This window comes from Dasypus novemcinctus, chromosome 12, assembly GCF_030445035.2.
Source record: "Dasypus novemcinctus isolate mDasNov1 chromosome 12, mDasNov1.1.hap2, whole genome shotgun sequence".
Classification (NCBI taxonomy): domain Eukaryota; kingdom Metazoa; phylum Chordata; class Mammalia; order Cingulata; family Dasypodidae; genus Dasypus; species Dasypus novemcinctus.
Window position 1 is genome coordinate 103,737,980 of NC_080684.1, and position 21,995 is coordinate 103,759,974.

A 21,995-nucleotide genomic window follows, 5' to 3' on the forward strand; every position below is an offset into this window, starting at 1 on the left:
GCGGCCACCAAGGGCCAAGATGTGGGACTCAAACAGCCACGCTGGGGCTCTCGGCTCCTGTATGCCCCCCACCGCCACCACCCTGCCCCTGTGCCACTCCTAGAGCCAGAGCAGCTCAGGGCCGGGAGAGGCCCCTGCTGACGGAGACAGGCTGCAGCCTCCCCGCACGTGCGGGTTCCCTACTAGGTGGCCTCTGCATTGTAAGCAGGTGTGACAGCTTTCCGGAATCTTCCTTTAAAAAGCACTGTGCGCCCTTACTCACTGGTTTGCCCTTCCTGTGGCTCGGGATCCAGAAGGCCTTGCTGGAATTCCGTCCAGATCACAAGGAAGAGGCCACACCCAGGACTGCCACTGCCCACTCCTGCGGGAGGACCCTCCTGTCCTCCGCTCCCCTTCCCTGGGGGTTGTGCTCCTCAGAGCCAGTGGCCTGCCCCAAGACACGGTCCCCCTCCCTCACGCAGCCAGAGAACTAAAGTCCGCACGGCCGCGAGCCTGCAGCGCCCTCTGAACACACTTGAGGAGAGTTTCAGACAGACCCTGCCAAGTATTTTTAAAGAATTTCTTTGTAAATGTTGAAAACTTCCAAAGTAAAGTTTTAAATAAAGTTCTTTCCTCACTGTGCTCCAAGGAAAACCCAAACTTGGGACACATGAAACTGGACTCTCTTTGCTAGTATCTGCAGCGGCTCTCAGCCAGGGGTGTGTGGAGAGGTGTGGGGCCAGCGTGGAGGTCACACTACCCGGCAGCGCGAGCGGCCCGCAGTGGCCAGGAGCAGGGCTGCTGCCCGAGAGCGGGAGCGGTTCACGCAGTGGAGAAGGGCTCAGCCCAAAGGCCAACAGAGGCGCTGCTGGGAAAACCCATAGAATGAAAATCAAAAACCCTGCCTAGGATTTCACATGTGCCCACACAACAGCTACATTTTAAGACTAATCCAAAGACTTCATTCCTAGTAAGATTTTCCCACTATGGTTAATGCTGAAGAGCTACCCGCGCAGTTTAGAATTGCTGGTGCATTTTAGAATTGCTGGTATTTGGTGAGTCTCCAGGCAAGGGCCTGTGCCCTGCCCCTGGCAGGGCCACTAGGCCACTCCGTCCTTGCCGTGACGGGGAGCTCTCCTCGGGGGCTGCTCCCTGAAGAAGGCGGGGCTCCCTGAAGGGGTCAGGGCCCTCACTCGCTCTCCTGCAGCTGCCCCCCCTCCCTCAGGGTCCCCCCACGGTCCTCACACCTTGCTCCCCTCCACAGAGGCTACTCTCTCTGGCATACAGCAGGTGCTCAACGACTATCTTGGAGCCAAGTATAAAGTCCCAGTGGCGGGAGAGGCGGCCCTGCAGCGGCCAGGCTGCTGCTGCCCACTGGACAGATGGGCCTCAGCCCGAAGAGGCAAAGCTGGTGGAGGCCGGCAAGACTTCACCAGCCTCTTTCCATAATCATCGCTGTTGCAGCTTTCTCCCACATCTGAATATTTCTCCAGGGAAGAAATGGACTGTATGGATCATGGAAAGCAGCAAGCATCATCAGTGTCTTTTTATGTGGCAATTCAAAGCACTGTGCCATCACCTGCAGTCACCAAGGTGGCGGCGTGGGGGGCGGGCGGCACAGGGGCAGGCGCAGCCCGCGGCCTCACTCTGCAGAGCTGCTCCTTGCGCCCCCACCCCAAGTCCAGCCCCCCAGAGGCTCCCCGGTAGCCTGCTACAGGTCGGGCTCCTTGCGGCCCCCCTGGTCACCCTGCAGGCCACCGACCAGCGCGTCCACGTGGCTGTAGGCCTTCCAGGCCTGCAGGTTACAGCTTCTCAGGATGGAGCCCAGCTGCCTGCCGGGCCCCACCTCCACGGTCTGCGGGAACTCCGTGCCCTTCCCCCTCTCGTATATGGCGTGCATGGTCTGCTCCCACCTCACGGGGGAGACGACCTGCTTCACCAGCAACTTCTGTATGTGTTTTGGATGCACGTATTTCTTTCCATCGACGTTGGAGTGCACAGAAACCAGGGGCGTCTTAAACTCCATCGTCTTCAAGACCTGAGCCAGGGGCTCGAGTGCCGGCTCCATGAGGCGGGTGTGAAACCCGCCGCTAACCGGCAGCATCTTGGTACGCTTGAAATGATACTTAGAGGAATTCTTCTGTAGAAACTGCAGAGCCTGGAACAGAGAGAAAGGAGGCTTGTGCCAAGCAAATCTTGGGGTGAGGAGCAACACACGCAGGCAAAGACCACCACGTCAGCCTCCAGACACGTGCACGTCACAGGCTCGCCTCGACAGCCACGCCTGGGTCAACTCCCCGAAACCCTTTTCTAGTTCCCGTTAAGATTTCGCTGCAGTCAAGCAGCGTCCCAGAAGCCCTCCTAAGGGATCTGGCAATTCTCGCCCCATCTGGGAGGGTGGCCACAGCACGGGCGAGGGCTCTGAGGCCAGGAAACGTGGCTCAGCGGCCCAGGCAAATGCCAACCTCTTTGACCCTCTTTTTTCCTCTTCTGTAAAATGAACATATTTCCATCTACTTCACAAGGTGGCTGGGAAGATCAAGTATGATATGTGGAAGTGGCTGATAAAATAGCACTGTCCAGTAAGGGTTAGTTTTCAACTATAATTCTGTTACATCTCAACTTTTAAAAGCCCATTTTCTTGTTATTCCACAATCTTCAAGGTAAAAATTCGGAAGGAAAACACAAGCCCCACTTCACAAAGCAAGGCCTTCGTCCCTGTTGGAATCCTCACCTGGGGTTCCCCTGCAGGAGAAGAGAGCTCTCCTTCCCTGCAGCTGAAGCCTTCCCAGAAGGCTCCCCAAGGGCCTTGGGGCCAGCCGGCAGGCCCCGTCACTTGGAACTATTTGCACTACCACTGACAACTTGGAAGTCTTTAACACAGGACATGTCCAGTGCCCTCAGGACAGGGGGGAGAGTGTCTGACTGGCTTCCTGGGCCCTAAAGCCCTGCCCCTCCCCCCTGGAACACCCACAGCCCATCCTGAGACCAGGCCAGGGGCAACCTGTGAGCCGATCCCTTAGCAGACTGCAGGTGAGACTTAAAATGGTCCCAGGAGCTGCATGACTGCGGGCAACTTACTTTACCTCCTGTGCTCACCCGAGGATAGTAACAGACATTTTCCACAGGGCTAAGGTGAGGATTTAATGAGGTCATCTCTGTAAAGGGCTCAGAACTGAGTCGGGCTCACGAGGGCTACGTAAGGGTTGGCAAGTATTATGAGCTGTGTACCAAGCCCATTTACCATCCAGCAGGAAAACACCAACAGGGTCCTTCCAGGTGGGGCTGAAGGGTGCTCGTTCACCCATCACCTGCGCCTCGCCCTGCAGGCAGACTGGGGACCACCCTCCCCGGCAAGGTCATGGGATGTGCCTCCATCAATCAAGTGTGAGCAGCTCTGTGGGCCAGCTGCGGCTCGCCTGGTCCCACCCTTCCCTGAGCGGCTGTCCCAGCAGGCGGGGCCCTGGAGTGAGAAGGCAGGGGAGCAGAGACCCCCCGGTGCGCGGGTACGGGGAGCGGCACTGTGGGCCGTGAAGCACTGAGGGGTCGGAGCTGCCTGTTACCGCAGCCTGTCCCGCCCTCTGCTAACGCTGCACAGCCCGCCTCGCGCCCACACACGCTTCCATCTCGGCGAGGGCCCAGCCTGGGTCCTTCCCACCAGGCCTGGAGGGATGCGCTGTCTACTGTCTAGGAGGACAGCTCCTCAGTGGCGTTTCGGTGGTCCCCAGGAGCTCGGCGGTGAGGCTCTGGATCATCAACAGCTGGGCCACTCGAGCCCCAGTGGAGGCCACGGAGCCTGGGGCCCAGCGGGCTCCTCTGTGCTAGCCCTTGGCTTGGGCAGTGGTCCAACAGCGGCCAAGGGGTTTCCTCACATCAGCTGGTGGAAAGGAAGTGCCTTTCCGGAACTCCCCTGCGTAGGGGCATCCCTGCCCTCACCTAAGCTTTTTGCTGTGGTACTTCCAAGGGCCCCGAAAGGACAAAGCTGGGAATCTCAGGAGTCATTATCCAGACTGGATGCCCGCCGGCTGGCCACCTGGTGCACTCCTGGGCTTCCTTCCAGTCCCCACGTGATGACGTGACCTTCCCAACCCTTCACCTCAGAACTGTCCTGAGAGGGACAGAGTCAGAGGATGCCAACATAGAAGTCGGTCATGCTGGCCAACACTTAGAGGGGCAGGTGGACCGAGCATGGCCAAGCGGAGGGAACAGAGTCCAGCCTTCAGCCAACAGGCTCGCCGTCTCCTCTACCAACTCTAAGCCTCTGCCTCCGCCTCCTCATGGGTAAAACTTCCCCAGGGCACAGCATTGGCTGTGAGCACGAGGATAAGACGTGTAAGAGGCTGAGCCTGGGCAGGAACCCTCCTGTGGGCTCCTTTCTCACATCGGCACTCCCTGGGCGGCGGGGGCAGGTGCTCACTGCAGAATGGCTCTTCCCAGCATCCAGCCTGGGCTCCTGCCCCTCTGCTGGGGATGCCCCCTCTTGGCAAACTTGCGCTCGCCCTTCAGGGGCTGCTTCCTCAGGCCCACAGGGCGTCACCCCCACGCTCGCCTGTGCCCCAGCCCTGAGGTATGCCTCAGGGCCCAGGAACCACCTTTTATCAGCCTGCAGCCTCCCCGCCCCCCCCAGCTCATGCTTCTTACAAAGGGTGCTTGACACGCGTTTGGGGGAGGGGGGAGGGGGGAAGGGGGAGAGAGGGAGGGAGGGTGGAAGGAAAAGCAACTCAGGTACAAAATCAGACACTATGAAAAAGCAGGGCAGGACACGGCAACTCAAACAAAAATGGCTTCTCTCTCTTGGAAATCGTGAGATCAGAGGCTGGTGAGAATCGCAGAAGGTGTCAGGAAGGGCCCTGTCATTGCAGTTACCGCTGGTGCAGGAGGCAAGGGGGCAGGATCCCAGCCTCCTGCCTCCCACTGCAGTCCTGTCTCCACCACACTGGCCCTCAAATGCTTCCCAGAGGCCTCAGCTTGGCAGGGCACCCACCCCACCCTTCCACACCTTTTAACTCCCAAAGCGCCACAGGCAGGGGTCCATGGAGGCAATCGCCACTGATACCAACCTCTAGGTGTCCTGAAATCACCCTGCAATCAGGAAAGAGGTAGTTGGCCACTTCGCACACAGGTTTCTCTATGCCCAGAGACTCGCAATGCTTCTGGGCTTCCAAACAGGCGAAAGTGTACTTGGACTGCGGCCGGCCGAGGACGGACAACATCCCACTGGGGACGGCTTCTGAGGCTTCCTGCATGGCCTCAGCTCGGATTTTCACAGCATATAAACCTATCCCAGAGAAAAGGGCATTTGGAAAGATCAGGACACATAACGGAGGAGGGAGGCCCAGACCTGAAAGACAAAGCACAAGTTCCACGCTGCTGCCCTGGGAATCCTGCTACTGGGGTTCACTATCTACCCATAATGCCAGACATCGAGGTGCTACCTCCATCATCAAAAACCAGGGTGCTGTCCATGGCCCTGGACAAAAGAAGCCAAGGAGGGTCCTCCCTTAAAAGCTGGCTGGGGGCCTACCCTGATTAAGATGGCGGAGCAACACCCTTCAGGGCCCTGTCCCCCCAACAGAAGACTTCAACGACCAGCAAGAACTGGCAGAAACATCTTTCTCAAAGCTCTAGACAACAGTTTAAAGAACAGAGCAAGTGCCGGATCAAGAAAAAGCTACTCAGGAAGCAGATGTGGCACAAGGGATTGGGCTCCTGTCCACCATATAGGAGATCCAGGGTTCGATTCCTGGGGCCTCCTGGTGAAAAGCAAGCTGGCCCACATGGTGAGCTGGCCCATGTGGAGTGCTGGTCTGTGTGCAGTGCTGGCCCACACAGGAGTGCTGGCCAGCATAGGAGTGATGGCCCACACGGAGCGCTGCCCATGTGGAGAGCTGGCACAGCAAGATGACGCAACAAAAAGAGACAGAGGGGAGAGACAACAAGAGACACAGCAGACCAGGGGGAGCTGAGGTGGCGCAAGAGATTGAGTACCTCTCCCTACTCCAGAAGGTCCCAGGATCGGTTCCCAGTGCCACCTAAAGAGAAGACAAGCAGACACAGAAGAACACGCAGCGAGCAGACAGCGAATGCAAAACAATGGTGGTGGGGGGGGGCGAGAAATAAACAAGTGAATTTTTTAAAAAAGAAAAAAAAGAAAAAGGCCACTTAAAAGCAGTAGGATCTCCTGGGCCCCTAGCTGGCCTGTCTCCCCGACACACCAGCTCAGCACGGAGCCGGCCTGCGCTCCCAGTGCTGATCCCTTGTCCCAGTTCTGGAGGGAGCAGAGTAACCCTTGTGCAAATAACGGGAGCATGTGTGTCTGGCCCAATCTGGTGGTGGCCCGAGAGACCTGCCGCCCACAACCTGCCCCACATGTGGAAGGCGGCTCCTGAGCCCTCCTACAGCAAGCAGCAGGAAGGTGATCGAGTTGTGCTGCCCGGAGCAAGGACTGTGGGTGTAGGACACACGAGGCATGAGGAAGCTCTTTCTTGGGTAAGAAGGGACATTCCTAGCCATATAAATGGGGGAATTCCTAGGAACACATGCACATGCCCAGAAAGACCAGGGAGGACCCTACACTTTGGCCTGGAACTAGTCTTGAAAGTCAGTGCATGAATAAGCCCTGAAGGAGAGCACTCAATCCCTCTGCAAAGACTGGGGAAAGGTGTTTTCTTTTTTCTTTTTCTTTTGTTGTTAGGGCCTGAGCTCCTGGCATTCAAGGAAAGGCGTCAAAACACTAGCTGATTCAAGCTTAAGGAACAGATGTCTCAGAGTCTACATTCCAGAGATAACACATTAAAATAGCAAAATACCAAGGTTTCAACAAAAGGTTACGAAACAAAGAAACAGGAAGCAGAGTCTGAGGCACTGGTTGGATATCATTAAACATATTAATATATACCTTGTAGAAATCCCAGAAAGAAAAGAAAGAAAGCAGCAGAGAGAATATTCAACAAAATAATGGCTGAAAACTTCCCAAACTTAATGGAAAGACTCACACTGTGCCATGCTATAATCAAACTGTCAAATGCCAAAGACAGAGAATTCTGAAGGCTCCAACAGAGAAGCAATATATCATGTATGGGGGAGGTTAAGTGCCTATTTCTCACTTGAAACTATGGAGGCAAGAAAACAGCAGCAAAAAATTTCTAACCAAGAATTCTATATCTGGCAAAATTGTTTTTGAAAAATGAGGGCAAAATAAGACATTCCCAGGTAAACAAAAGCTGGGGGGGCTTTGTCACCACCAGACCAGCCTTACAAGAGATGCTAAGGGGAGCGCTACAGGTTGGAAAGAAAGGACTCAAGACAGCTGACTGCAGCCACATGAAGGAAAGCTCTCTGGTAAGAGAATGATGTGGCCCCAGCGTGGGACATGACACCCAGGGATGAGCCTCCCTGGCACCGAGGGATCACTACCAAGTACCAGCAGATGATGCAACTAGAAAATGACCTTGAATTAAAGGTTCAACGCGGACCAGCAGAATATCCCTGTCTACATATAATAACAGGAGTTAAAAATGCTGTTTGACCTAAATTAAGGGGGAAATGGAAAAGACAAATGAGTTTATATGGCTATGAGTCTCTAAAAAAGAGTCTGGAGGATGTCAGAAGGATTGCCCTTATGCACACCTGAGCAGAGTCTCAGAGACAGATAAAGTAGATATAACCCCAGGTATTGGTTCTTTTGAGGGCTAAAGAGACCCACAGGTTCTATGGTCATGGTAGATGGGGTTCACTGCCATGTCAGTTGGCCCTTCTTTGGAGCTGGTGTTTCTGCGTGATGGAGCTGGACACAGATGGGATCTCTTTTCACAAGGCTTTCATGCTACTTTACTGGAATTGTAGTTGGTGCTGGGGTTTAAGATATATCTAGGGGATTTGAATCTCTGGACTGACAATATGATAGCCAGGCCCTGAGCCTCAACAGACTTCAGCTCCTACACTCTGGTTTATTGGACTTACCCCACTCAGCTAACATGGAGTTGAAGAATGTCAACCACCACACCATGGAGCCTAGAGTGCCTACAACTGGAAGCAGGAGGATTGCATCCAGTATCCATGTGGAATCTAAGCCTCCTCTTGACACAGATGTGCAATGGACACAACCAATCCAAGGTCCACAGAGAAAATGTGGCATTGGTGTGGGAAAAGTGGCCATGGTGGCTGCTGGGTGCGGGGAATGGGAGGAAGAGATGAGATGTGGAGGCGTTTTTGGGACTTGGAGTTGTCCTGGGTGGTGCTTCAGGGACAATTATCGGACATTGTAGATCCTCCCAGGGCCCACTGGATGGAACGTGGGAGAGTGTGGGCTATGATGTGGACCACTGACCATGAGGTGCAGCGATGCCCGGAGATATACTTACCAAATGCAATGGATATGTCATGATGATGGGAGAGAGTGTTGCTGGGGGGGGGAGTGGAGGGGTGGGGGTGGTGGGGTTGAATGGGACCTCATATTTTTTGAATGTAATATTTTTACAAAATGAATTAAAAAAATTAAAAGATTAAAAAAAAAAAAAGAATGACGTAGGTGAATAGAAACACCAGTACAAGGGGTATTTCTTTTTACTTCCTACAGGACTTAAAAATCAAATACATAAAATGTAATAATGGTTTTCATTCTACGATGTATAAAGAAGCTCTTGCTGATAGTAACTGCATGGAGGGAGGAGGAGAGCACAGGAACACAGTTTACACAGGCCATTGAAGTCAAGCTGGTATCAAAGCAAACGAGATTTGGATGTTAAATTTAAGCCCACAAGGGAGCAGACGTGGTTCAACCAGTTGGGCACCTGCCTACCACAGAGGAGGTCCCAGGTTCAGGTTCTGATGCCTCCTAAAGAAGTCAAGTAGATGCCACACTGCTGAACAAGCTAGATGCTGCATCCATTGCAATGAGCAGACACCTAAATGAGCAGGTGCCAAAGCCAGCAGAGCCCGCAGGGAGCAGACGTGGCTCAGGTTCCATGTGGGAGGTCGGGTTTGGTTCCTGGTGCCTGAGAAGGCGAGCAGACAACGTGCAGACAGATGAGAGAACAATCTGGGGGAAGGGGAGATAAATAATAAAGTAAATAAATAAATCTTAAAAAAAGAAATTTAAGGCCCATGGTAACCACAAAGAAAATATCAGAATATGTAAACTCATGGAGACAGAAGGTAGAGTACAGGTTACCAGAGATGAGGACCAGGGGGAAATGGGGAATTAATGCAAAATGAGGGTACAGTTTTTTTGGGGTGAAGAAAAAGTTCTAGTAGTAGATGGTGGTGTGGGTACCATAACATAGTGAATGTGATTAATCCCACTGAATGGTTTATCTGAGAGGGGCTGGGATGAGAAGACAGGTTGTGTGTGTATGTATGTGTGTGTGTGTGTGTTTATTTAGGAGGTACGAGGGATCAAACTCGGGACCTCGTATCTGGGAAGCAGGCACTCAACCACTTGAGCTACATCTGCTCCCCTGTTGTATATATTTTCCCACTATTAAAATAAAGATGTATAAACTAGAGAGATAAAGACAGGACTTCCCAGAAGATGGTGGATTATAAAGTCATGGGACTCTCTCCTCTCCCAGAAAAACAGCTGGAGGACAGGCAGAAATGGCCTGGAAAAAAAAAAGTTCTATGGTTTAGGACATCAGGGGAAGGCTGGACACCACCCAGAAGAGAGAGGGACAAAGGAAAAGAACCTTGACATTAAAACCATGAGTAGAAAAAGCTGCAGCTGCTGGTATCCCTCCCCCACCCTAAGAATAGAAAGCTTTGAACTCTCCCACCTAGGGCTGGTGGGTACAGACAGAAGGAGGCTGCAGGGATCCACTTTCCCAGGAAAGAAGAGAAAAGGGACATAGCCTAAGGATCATTCAGCTTTTGGCCCACAAATCTGGTCTGCTGTGTCCCATGAGCTCTTCCAGGCCAGGTGGGGCCGTGCTACTGTCTGTGCCGGGAGCTGGCAAGGGGCTAAATGATCTGACACTCTCAATCACCCTCCCTACTGACCAGAACTTGTTGAGGATGCAGAGAGAAGTGGAATTATTCCCTACCTGGAAAGAGAGAAGGGGCTGCCAGGAAAGGCTGGAGAACTGAATCTGAGAAAGTTTGATCCGCGAGGTCTGAGCCTCCAAGCAGGATCCTCTGTTACACTGATCTGGTCTGTGTTGCGGCAAACACACTTCCACCGGGCTTTGAACTGCAGGGCCTGACGAAGAGCGCATTCTGCTGGCCGACCAAAGAAGTGCATGTAAAAAAATTAAAAGTAAACGAGGGAGGCTTTTTCCAGCCTCTATAGCCTCCCTCCCCAAAGCCCTTGGAAGCAGGTCTACACCCCATCACTGGGTCCAGAACCCAGATCTGAACAATCCTAAAGGCCTAGAACAGGCTAAACCAAGAATCAAAGACCAGCAATACCAGTCTCCTGCCCTTAAATCCCTACAGAACAGCTCTTTTCCATGTTCGCTTCCAAGATGACAAAGAAAAGAAGGAACAATGGTCATGCCAAAAAGGGCTGCAGCCACGTGCAGCCTGTTCACTGCACAAACTGCACTGGCCAAGCACCCAGGGATAAGGCCATGAAGAAATTCATCATTCGAAACACAGCCGAGGCTGCAGCCGCCAGGGACATTTCCCAAGCAAGTGTCTTCAAGGCTTCTGTGCTTCCTAAGCTGTATGTGAAACTACGTTATGGCGTGAGGTGTGCCATTCACAGCAAGGTGCTCAGAAACCGTTCTCGTGAAGCGCAGAAGGACCAAACGCCCCCACCCGATCTACACCTGCGGATGCTGCTCCACAACCTCTGCAAAGCCCAGGTAAGGAGCTGAGTCCTTAAAGACTGAAGGAATGCTACTTTCAGGGAGAAAAAAAAAACAATAAAATGGAAATTAAACTTAACAAAAAAAAATCTTACAGAAATTTAGCATCAGAGCAAATTCACTACCATAATCAGATGCCTAGATATCCAATGGAAGAAACAGCCCAAGCGAAGGGATATATCAAAGCCCCAGATGACGCAAAGGACTTGAGACAATTAATGAGATTCAAACACATTTCCAAAATCAAATTAATGAGTTAAAAGACAATATGACTAAAGAGATAAAGGACATCAAGATACTGAGTGAAAAAAAAAAAAAAAAAAAGATACTGAGTGAGCACAAAGAATTTGAAAACTGAACAGAAAATGAGAGAGCTCATGGGAATTAAAGACATGATAGGTGAGATGAAAAACACACTGGGGAGGGGAGAGCAAATGTAGCTCAAGGTGTTGGGTGCCTGCTTCACATGCACAAGGTCCTGGGTTCAATCCCCAGTACCTCCTAAAAAAAAAAATAGAGGAATCACTTTTGGTACATGGATGTGGCTTAAGCATTTCAGCTACCACCAACCATGGGAGGTCCCAATTCAGTTCCCAGTGGCTCCTGGAGAAGACAAGCTGGTGTGACGGGCAGGAGTGGCGAGCTGATGCAACAATATGGCACAGCAAGGAGACACAAAGAGGAAAGACAATGGGAGACACAACCAAGCAGGGAGGTGAGGTGGCTCAAGCAATTGAGCATATCTCTTCCACATGGGAAGTCCCAGGTTTGGTGCCCAGTGCATCCTAAAGAGAAGACGAGCAGACACAGAGCACTCTCTGTGAGCACAAACAACAAGGGTGGGTGTGGTAAGTAAATAAATATTTTTTAAAAACCCAAAACAACACACATTAGAGGAATGCTATGGGATATGGAATCGTTCTTTTTTGGAGTAATGAAATTGTTCTAAAATTTTTTGAGATGATGAATGTACAAAATTGTGATTATACTTAAATCCACTGATCATACACTTTGGACTGAATAGCCAGAAACACCAGCTATATACAGTGGGAGAAGCATACAGAGACTGAGAGGAGAGAAATTTTGATAAAATAAATAGAAAATAATTGCTGTAACATACTCTAATAAAACAAACAAATAAACAAAAAACACATTAGAGACTTCCAGGAAGATGGCAGATTAGAACAACACTTGACTCTCTTCTCCTCCAGAAAAACAGCTAGAGGACAGCCTATAATGGCCTAGAAAAAGATCTTTTAGGATTTAGGACACCAGGCAAAGGCTGGACACCACCCTGAACAGAGTGGTACAAAGGAGGAAACTGTGACAGCAAAACTGAATTGATAGAGTGGATGGTAACACATAGTGAGTAATAGCTAGTTTATAAACGGGGATGTGGCTGAAAAATGGCAGTCTAGTTATGTAATGCCAATTGACAGAATGCTAGAGAATAATCTAGGCACTGAAGAGCACAGTAAACCAAAAGATGGATGAGAACTGTGGCTGATGGTACAGATGCAAGAGTGTCCTTTGTGAGCTAGAGGAAATGTACATCACTACGGCAGGGTGTTGGGAATGTGGAGAAGCATGGGAAAAAATACAGCTGGAGTGACCTATGGACTGTGGTTAGCAGTAGTAATATTCCTGCATCTATGTGAAAGATGTACTGTGTTGATAATGAGGCAGTATGGAAAATATGAGCCAAATGTACACAATGGACATGGTAACAATATTATATTATCTGTAGGAAATGTTCCACCACAGTGTGGTGTGTTGATGGAGGGGTGTTATTTGGGTATTCTGCACATGGCATGATTGTTTTATAAGTTTACAACTTCTGTCATAAAAAATAATAATAGGGCAGGTTGGGGGAAAAACACACCAAATGTAAGATAAGGAGTATGATTAGTAATAGATTTTGACAATATTCTTTCATAATTTGTAACAAACATCTCACAACAATGCAAGGTGTTGGTGGAGGGTTGATGTATGGGACCCCTCTATGACGTTATGCATGTTTGCTTTATAAATTCACAACTTCTACTATATACTTATTATTTAAGTATGTTCATACATAAATGATATAAAGGTAATAATAACAATATGGTTGGTTGGGTAAAAATACTTTGGTTAGTAGTAATATTTTGACAATGCTCTTTAAAAAAAAACATTTATTTATTTATCTAAATTTCTTTCCCCTTCCCCTCCCCCCAGTTGCCTGCTCTCTGTGTCAATTTGCTGTGTATTCTTCTGTGACCACTTCTATCCTTATCAGCGGCACCAGGAATCTGCGTTTCTTTTTGTTTTGTCATCTTGCTGTGTCAGCTCTCCATGTGTGCGGCACCATTCTTGGCCAGGCTGCACTTTCTTTCGCGCTGGGCGGCTCTCCTTACAAGGCTCACTCCTTGAGTGTGGTTCCCCTATGCGGGGGATACCCCTGCGTGGCAGGGCACTCCCTGCGCGCATCAGCACTGCACATGGGCTAGCTCTACACGGGTCAGGAGGTCCAGGGTTTGAACCGCGAACCTTCCATGTGGTAGGTGGACGCCCTATCCACTGGGCCAAGTCCGCTTCCCAACAATGTTCTTTAATCATTAGTTGTAAAGGTTTAACAACAATGCAAGTTATTGGTGGTGGGGTGAGTTATGAGAGTCCTGTATGATGTTATATATGTTTGTTTCATAAGTTCACAACTATTATTTTACATTTATTGTTTATGTATGTTTATGTATGAGTGATACAGTTCAATAAATTAAAAAAAAAACACAACTGAGTCAAAACTGATATAGGCTATGGATGGGGGCTGTTCATCTCTTCATAGATAACCTGAGCTGCAGCCCTGCCCTTGGTAACCATGGCAACAACTCCAGTCCCCAGAAGAACAATTAAGCAATGGAAACTCTATAAACTTTAAATATTCAGGAAGGATGCAAAACATGTTAAACATCTATATGGAATGTATGAAGTTCATGCTAAAAGCTTACCTAGAATGTATAAAGTTCATGCTAAAAGCTTACCTAGAATGTAGGGGATATGTATTAATTTAAACTTACTGAGCACTGAAGCAAAGGACAATTTAACTCTTCCTCTGTATAAACGGACCTCGAAAATCTTATTCGGGGCTCCAGTTTTGAACAGAAAGCTCCCAAGCCCAGCTGGTCGTAAATAAATCCTTTTTCTTTTCCAAAATTATTCCTGAGTCCTAGCCTTTCCATATGCAAATAACTGAGCCTCTCTCCCCATCTATAACAAAACCTGCGGCTGCTAACTGCTGGCACCCTCCCCCCACTAAAGACACTAGAATTCTCAGGCATCTGAGCTGACTACAGACAAAGGAAGCTCCAGGGATCTACCATTCCAGGAAAGGCGCAAGAGAGGAACACAGCCTAAGGCAGACAGCTTCTGACCCATAAATCCGTTCTGCTATGTCCCTCCAGCCCTTCCAGGCCAGTTGGACCCTGCTGCTGTCTACACTGAGAGAGGATATGGGACTGGAGAAATCCGACACTCTCAATACCCCTCTCTTCTAGCTAGGATGTATTGTTGAGGATGCACCTTCCCCAGGAAAGGGGAGAGTGGGGAACACAGTCTAAGGCTGACTCAGCTTTTGACTCACAAATTTGATCTGCAGTGTCCCAGGAGCCCTTCCAGGCTGGGTGGAGCCATCCCATTGCTTGCCTTGGGAGCCCCCAAGGAGCTAAAGCTATACCACCCTCCCAATTTCCTTCTCCACTAACTGGACTGATTGTTGAACCCAGAACAGGGAGGGGGCTGCCAGAGAAGGCTGGAGAACTGCCTCAGAGAAAGTTTGAATTACAAGGCTCTTAGCCTCCAGGCAGGAAGCTCTATCACAGTGATCCCGCAGACGTTGTAACAAATACACCCTGACAAGCATGGAACTGAGAGCTGCCAAAGAGCACCATCTTCTGGAAGACTAGGGTAGTACATGAGAGAAAATTAAAAATGAGAGACGTTTTCTGGTGTTTATAGCCTCCCTCCCAAAGGCCTAAGGAAGCAGGTCTGAAACCCATTACTAAATCCAGAACCCAGTTTTGAGCAAATAACAGGGACAATCATAATGATCCAGGACAAACAAAAATCAAAGAGCAGTGGTAACACACAACCTCCCACAAATAAATCCCTGTGAAAGAGAAAGAAATCGAGCATCTAAGTAAACTATATCCTAATCAGGTGCCTAGACAAGAGCAAAAAATTATGAGCCATACTAAGAAAATGGAAGACATGGCCCAGAAAAAGGAATACATCAAAGTCCCAGAAGAGACACAGGATTTGAAAGAACTAATTAACAAGATGCACACAAATTCCCAAACTCAAATTAGTGAATTGAAAGACAATATGGCTAAGGAGATAAATGACATTAAGAAGGCATTGGGCAAGGGCAAAGGAAGATTTTGACTTCCTGAAAAGAAAAGTAACAGAACTCATGGGAATGAGACATAATAGGTGAGATCAAAAACACGTTAGAGACACAATCTCTCCGGCAAAGAAGCGACTGAGTAGGGTTAGAATCTTGCTGGGGCAGGCTGTTTCGGGGCCTTGCAAGGCAGGAGGTGTATGGACAGCGATTTGGAGAGACTGTGACAGAGGTAGTGCTTGCTAAAGATAGAATTGCAGGTTACTAGCACAGAGGTAGGAAGCTGTGGGGAGGCAGGACCCTTCCCCCTAGGGCTGGCGGCTGCAATGTTCCCTGAAAACTGTCGGTTGTGCAGCGGTGTCCCCAAGCCCCGTGATCCCTAGATGCGTGGTCCCCAGGTCCACGTCCCCCAAGCCCCCATAGCCCACGTTCCACAGACCTACATATCCTGAATCTGCAATATTCCGGACTTCTCTTTCCCAAATCAAGCGCTCCCAGAGGTCTGGGATTACTCTAGCCCTCCGGTTTTGGACTGACTCCATGAGTGGGAGGGATTCAGTGGAGGCGCAGAGGGGCCAAATGAGTGTGGGTTCCATTTTCGAGTCTCCCCCACCCCCGTTTTTGGGTGTGTGCTTGGAGGAATATACCAGCTGGCTTGGGGCGAGCCTGGGAAGAAACGAGTGGCGAATCTGCTGAGAAAGCCCAATTTACCTAAAACACCCTGGGATAGGAAACTTGGTCTGGGAGAAGGTGGAGTGAGAAAATAACTAGCCCTCCTGTAACACACCTAAGGGAGAGGGACTGTAGGTGTGCTTCCCAAGTTTCCAATAGCACACTTGGGGTTCCTGGTGAGGTGTGGGTGTTCTCTCTCTGGAAATTAAGAGTCATTGTTTTCTGTGCTGAGCTGGTTCAACAAGGACCCACTTGAATCTCCTACTGGACCTCTCAGGCAGCTTTCCTCCTGCCCTGGGAGAGAGGGAAGTGAGGAAGGGAGAAAGGGGGAATGTCAGATTCCTAAACATTTTATTTAACTGTAAAGAGGATTCCTTGCTTGAAACTTTGTGTGGTATTTTGTTGGTCTGTCTTCTTGTTTTTCCTTACTCTTTATTCCCCAAGGCCCTTTTTTCTTCTCTTTTACTTTTTCTTCCTTGCTTCCCCCCTCCCCTTTTGTCCCTTTTTCTTTCTTTCTCTCTCTCTTTTCTTTAATATTAAGTATTGCAGGGAGCACTTCACAGTTGCTCTATTTCCTCATCCTCCATTTCCTCTTTTCTGTATTGATTTTGGCCACCAACACTACCTTCTTTCCTCTACATCTTTCTATCCTCCATCATTTATTGTTTCTCTTACATTACACCTCTCTTTGTTTGGTCCCCAATTTTTCTGACTTTTTACTTCTAATACCTTTGTTGTTTTCTGTCTTATATTCACTCTTTATATTGTTGGCCTTTCTTTTCTCTTTCCCTCTCTCCTGAACACATTGGCCTTTTAAACTCACACTATATTCCTCCCCATATTCAGTTTACTGTCTCATTATAGGTACTCTACTTTTCTTACTGTTATAACTCTACAGAGCTTACATGAGTCTAATATCCATTCACCTAAATCTCACATGGTTCCTCTGTTAATATTTACTATCAGTACTACTATTATTCATTTTCTTTTCTTACTCCTTTTGCTTTCTCTGGCCCTAATATTTTCCTTCAAGTGAAATTAGCCAACAACAAGGAAATAAAATAAGAACAACAAAGTGACAAAGAGAAGACTTAACACTCATGCCAAAACACCTAATTAAACCCCAAACTAGACAAAGAAGCTAAGCAACTGATTAAACCCATCAAGATAAAATGATGTCCAGACAGCAACAAAAAACTACAAACTAATAATCAGGAAAACAAGCTCCAATCCAATGAACAACTAAAAACCAGGAAGAGGAGCAGAACATCGAACAAGTAATTAAAGCTCTCAAAACATATATTAGGGACCAATTTGATGAAGTGAAGGAAAATATTAAGAATATGAAGAAAACTCTTGGAGAGAATATAGAAGAAACTGCAATCATACACAAAAAGATAATGGATATAATGGTGATGAACACAGCACAATTCAAGAATTCAAAAATACACTCTCAGCAAATAACAGTAGACATGAAGAGGCAGAGAAAAGAATTAGTAATAGACGGTACATCTGAAATCAAACATATAGTAGAACTGATCGATAAAAAGATAGAAAAAATCCAGCAGGGACTTAGGGATCTGAAATGACAATGCAAAATGCACAAACATATACATTATAGGCATCCCAGAAGGAGAAGAGAAGGGAAAGGGGACAGAAGGAGTGTTGGAGGAAATAATGTAATGGCTGAAAACTTCCCAAACCTATTTAGGGAGATGCATGTACATGTCCGGGAAGCACAACGCACCCCAAACAGCATAAATCCCAACAGGCCTACCCCAAGACATACACTGGTCAAATTATCCAATGCTCAAGACAAAGAAAAAAATACTAAATGCAGCAAGAGAAAAGAGAACCATCACATACAAAGGAAGCTCCATAACAATAAGTGCTGATTTCTCATCTGAAATCATGGAGGCAAGAAGGCAGTGGTATGACATAGTCAAGGTACTAAAAGAAAAAAAATTTCCAACCGAGAATACTCTATCCAGCAAAGTTAGCATTCACACATGATGGAGAGTTCAGAATGTTCACAGATAAACAAACTAAGAGAGTATGCCAACAAGAATCCTGCCCTTCCAGAAATACTAAAGGGAGTTCTGCAGGAAGAAAAAAACAAGAGAGACAGAGTTGGAGGAGAGTGTAAGAGCAACTAAAAAGACAAAAAGAGGGGAAAAAAATAAAAATATGACAAACACAAATCCAAAGAAAACATGGCTAATGTAAGTAATTCCTTGAAAGTAATAACACTGAATGTCAATGGATTAAACTCACTTGTCAAGAGACTCAGACTGGAAGACTGGATAAGAAAATATGACCCATCTATATGCTGTCTGCAAGAAACACATCTTAGACCCAGGGATTCAAGGAGGTTGAAAGTGAAAAGCTGAAAATCAATCTTACAAGCAAACAATAATAAAAAAAGGGGAGGAGGGAAACGGACTTGGCCCAGTGGTTAGGGCGTTCGTCTACCACATGGGAGGTCCGCGGTTCAAACCCCGGGCCTCCTTGACCTGTGTGCAGCTGGCCCATGCGCAGTGCTGATGCGTGCAAGGAGTGTCGTGCCACGCAGGGGTGTCCCCCGGGTAGGGAAGCCCCACGCCCAAGGAGTGCACCCCGTAAGGAGAGCCGCCCAGTGCAGAAGAAAGTGCAGCCTGCCCAGGAATGGCGCCACCCACACTTCCCGTGCCACTGACGACAACAGAAGCGGACAAAGAAACAAGACGCAGCAAATAGACACAGAGAACAGACAACCGGGGGAGGGAGGGAATTAAATAAATAAATAAATCTTTAAAAAAAAAAAAAAGGGCAGGAGTAGCTGTATTAATATCAGACAAAATAGACTTTAAATGCAAAACAATTGTGAGAGACAAAGATGGACACTACATATTAGTGAAAGGGATAATCTTTCAAGAAGAAAGAACAATCATAAACATTTATGCTCTTAACAAGACTGCCTCCAAATACGTGAGGCAAACACTGGAAAAACTAAGTGAAGGAATAGATGCCCCTACAATTATAGTGGAGGACTTAAATACACCACTATCAACTTTGGACAGAATATCTCAAAAGAGAATCAGTAAAGAAACAAAGACTTTGAACAATATATTAGAGGAACTGGACCTATTAGACATATACAGAACATTACACCCAAATACAGCAGGATATATATTCTTCTCAAGTGCACATGGATCATTCTCCAAGATAGACCACATGCTAGGCCACAGAAAAAGTTTCAAAGAATTCAGAAAGACTGAAATCATACAAAATAATTTCTCTGACCACAGTGGAATGAAGCTAGAAATCTGCAAGGGCCAGAGACCCAGATTTGGCAACAAGATATGGAAGTTAAACAACACATTCTTAGAAAAAGTGGGTCAACAAGGAAATCTCAAAAGAAATGAAAAACTACCTTGAAACTAATGAAAATGATAACATAGCAAAACTTATGGGATATAGCAAAAGCAGTACTGAGAGGGAAATTTATAGTCATAAATTCATACATCAGAAAAGAAGAAAGAGCTAAAACTGAAGACCTAATTGCACACTTGGAGGAATTATTAAAAAAACAACAAACTAAATCCAAAAGAAGAAGAAAGAAAGAACAAAGAGCAGAGCAGAACTAAATAAAATAGCAAATAAGAAAGCACTTGAAAAAATAAAACCAAGAGCTGGTTCTTTGAGAAGATCAATAAAATTGACAAACCCTTAGCTAAATTAACAAAGAAAAAAAGAGGGAAGATGCAAATATACAAAGTAAGAAATGAGAAAGGAGATATGACCAATGACCCCACAGAAATAAAGACTGTCATAAGAGGATACTTTGAAAAACTATATGCCAACAAGAAGGACAATTTAGAGGAAATGGACAAATTCCTAGAAACACATAAGCAGCCTACATTGATGAAAGAAGAAATTGACAATCTCAACAAACCAATCACAAGTAAAGAGATAGAATCAGTCATTAAAAACCTCCCAACTAAGAAGAGCTAAAGAAGACGGATTCACAGGTGAATTCTACCAAACATTCCAGAAAGAACTAACATCAATCTTGCTTAAACTCTTCCAAAAAATCAAAATAGAAGGATCATTGCCTAACTCACTCTATGATGCCAACATTACTCTAGTACCAAAGCCAAACAAAGACACAAGAAAGGAAAATTACAGACCAATCTCTCTAATGAACCTAGACGCAAAAATCCTCAACAAAATACTTGCTAATCATATTCAACAACACATTAAACGCATTATACACCATGACCAAGTGGGATTCATTCCTGATAAGCAAGAATGGTTCAACATAAGAAAATCAATTAATGTAATATACCATATAAGCAGACTGAAGGGGAAAAAAAATCACATGATCTTATCTATAGATGCACAAAAAGCATTTGACAAAATACAGCACCCTTTCTTGATAAAAACACTGCAAAAGATTGGAAGAGAAGGAAACTTTCTGAACATGATAAAGAGTGAATATGAAAAACCTACAGCTAACATCATTTACGATTGGTGAAATTCTAAAATCTTTCTCTCTAAGATCAGGAACAAGATAAGGATGCCCACTATCACCCCTTCTATTTAACATAGTCTTAGAAGTACTTGCTCGAGCCCTGAGGTAAGAACCAGACATAAAAGGCATCCAAATTGGAAAGGAAGAAGTCAAAATTTCACTATTTGCAGATGATATGATCCTATACATAGATAACCCTGAGAAGTCTACCACAAAGCTTCTATAACTTATGAGTTCAGTGAAGCCACAGGTTACAAGATCAATGAGCAAAAATCAGTAGCATAGAAAAATAACAAAGAATAAAAGAAACAAAAACAAAAAAGCAAAAACAAAAACAAAAACACAGAAGACAAAAAAAAAAAAAACAAAAAAAACCCCAAAATTTAAAAAAAAAAAAAATCAGTACCATTTCTGTACACCAATAATGAGCAATCTGAAGAGGAAATCAAAGAACAAACACCATTTACAATAGTAAATTAAAAAATCAAATACCTAGGAATAAATTTTACTAAAGATGTAAAAGACTTACAGAAAACTACACAACACTGTTCAAGGAAATCAAAGAAGATGTAAATAAATGGAAGAATATTCCCTGTTCATGGATAGGAAGACTAAATATTAGTCTATCCTACCAAAACTGAATTACAGATTCAATGCAATCCCAATAAAAATCAACACAGCATTCTTTAATGAATTAGAGAAACTATGAAATTTATTTGGAAAGGAAAGAGACCCCGAATAGCCAAAGACATATTGAAAATGAAAAATGAAATTGGAGTAAACACACTACCTGATTTCAAAACATACTACAAAGCTACAGTAGTGAAAACGGCATGGTATTGGCACAAGGATAGAAACACCGACCAATGGAACCGAATTTAGAGTTCTGATATAGATCATCATATATACAGCCATGTGGTATTCAACAAGGCCACTAAACCCTCTCAACTGGGAGAGAATGGCCTCTTCAACAAATGGTGCCTGGAGAACTGGATATCCATATGTAAAAGAATGAAAGAGGATTACCAACTCACACCTTATACAAAAAGATCAAAGACCTAAATATAAGAGCCAAGACCATAAAGACCTTGGAAGGCAATGTAGGGAAGCATCTACAAGACCTTGTAATAGGAAATGGCTTCATGAACTTCACACCAAAAGCACAAGCAGCCAAAGAACAAATAGATAAATAGGACTTCCTCAAAATTAAAGCCTTCTGCACCTCAAAGGAGTGTGTCAAGGAAGTGAAAAGAGCCTACAGAATGGGAGAAAAAATTTGGTAACCATATATCTGATAGGAGACTTATATCCTGCATATTTAAAGAGCTCCTTTATCTCAAAAATAAAAAGACAAACAATCCATTTAAAAAATGGGAAAAAGATTTGAACAGACACTTCTCCAAAGAAGATATACAAATGGCTAAAAAGCACATGAAAAAACGCTCAAAATCACTAGCTATCAGGGAACTGCAAATCAAAACAACAATGAGATACCATCTTACTCCCATAAGACTGGCAGCTATCAAAAAATCAGAAGACTTTAAGTGCTGGAGAGGTTGTGGAGGAATGGGAACACTCATCCACGCTGGTGGGAATGCAGAAGGATCCAGCCATTCTGGAGGACAGTTTGGCAGTTTCTCAAAAAACTAGC

The 21,995-nt window shown here is 46.4% G+C and overlaps 1 protein-coding gene across 2 annotated transcripts in view; it reads right to left on the reverse strand.

Moving 5' to 3' along the window:
- Window positions 1–524: 524 nt before the first annotated feature.
- MCAT (malonyl-CoA-acyl carrier protein transacylase) overlaps window positions 525–21,995 on the reverse strand; it is a 32,325-nt gene continuing 10,854 nt past the window's right edge. For both annotated transcript variants that reach the window (XM_058308900.2, XM_058308899.2), the window contains exons 3-4: window positions 5,040–5,257; window positions 525–2,137 (exon numbers count right to left, since the gene is read on the reverse strand). In XM_058308900.2, the coding sequence (XP_058164883.1) occupies window positions 1,691–2,137; window positions 5,040–5,257 (665 nt within the window). In that variant the 3' untranslated portion in view covers window positions 525–1,690. The remainder of the gene's footprint in view (window positions 2,138–5,039; window positions 5,258–21,995) is intronic.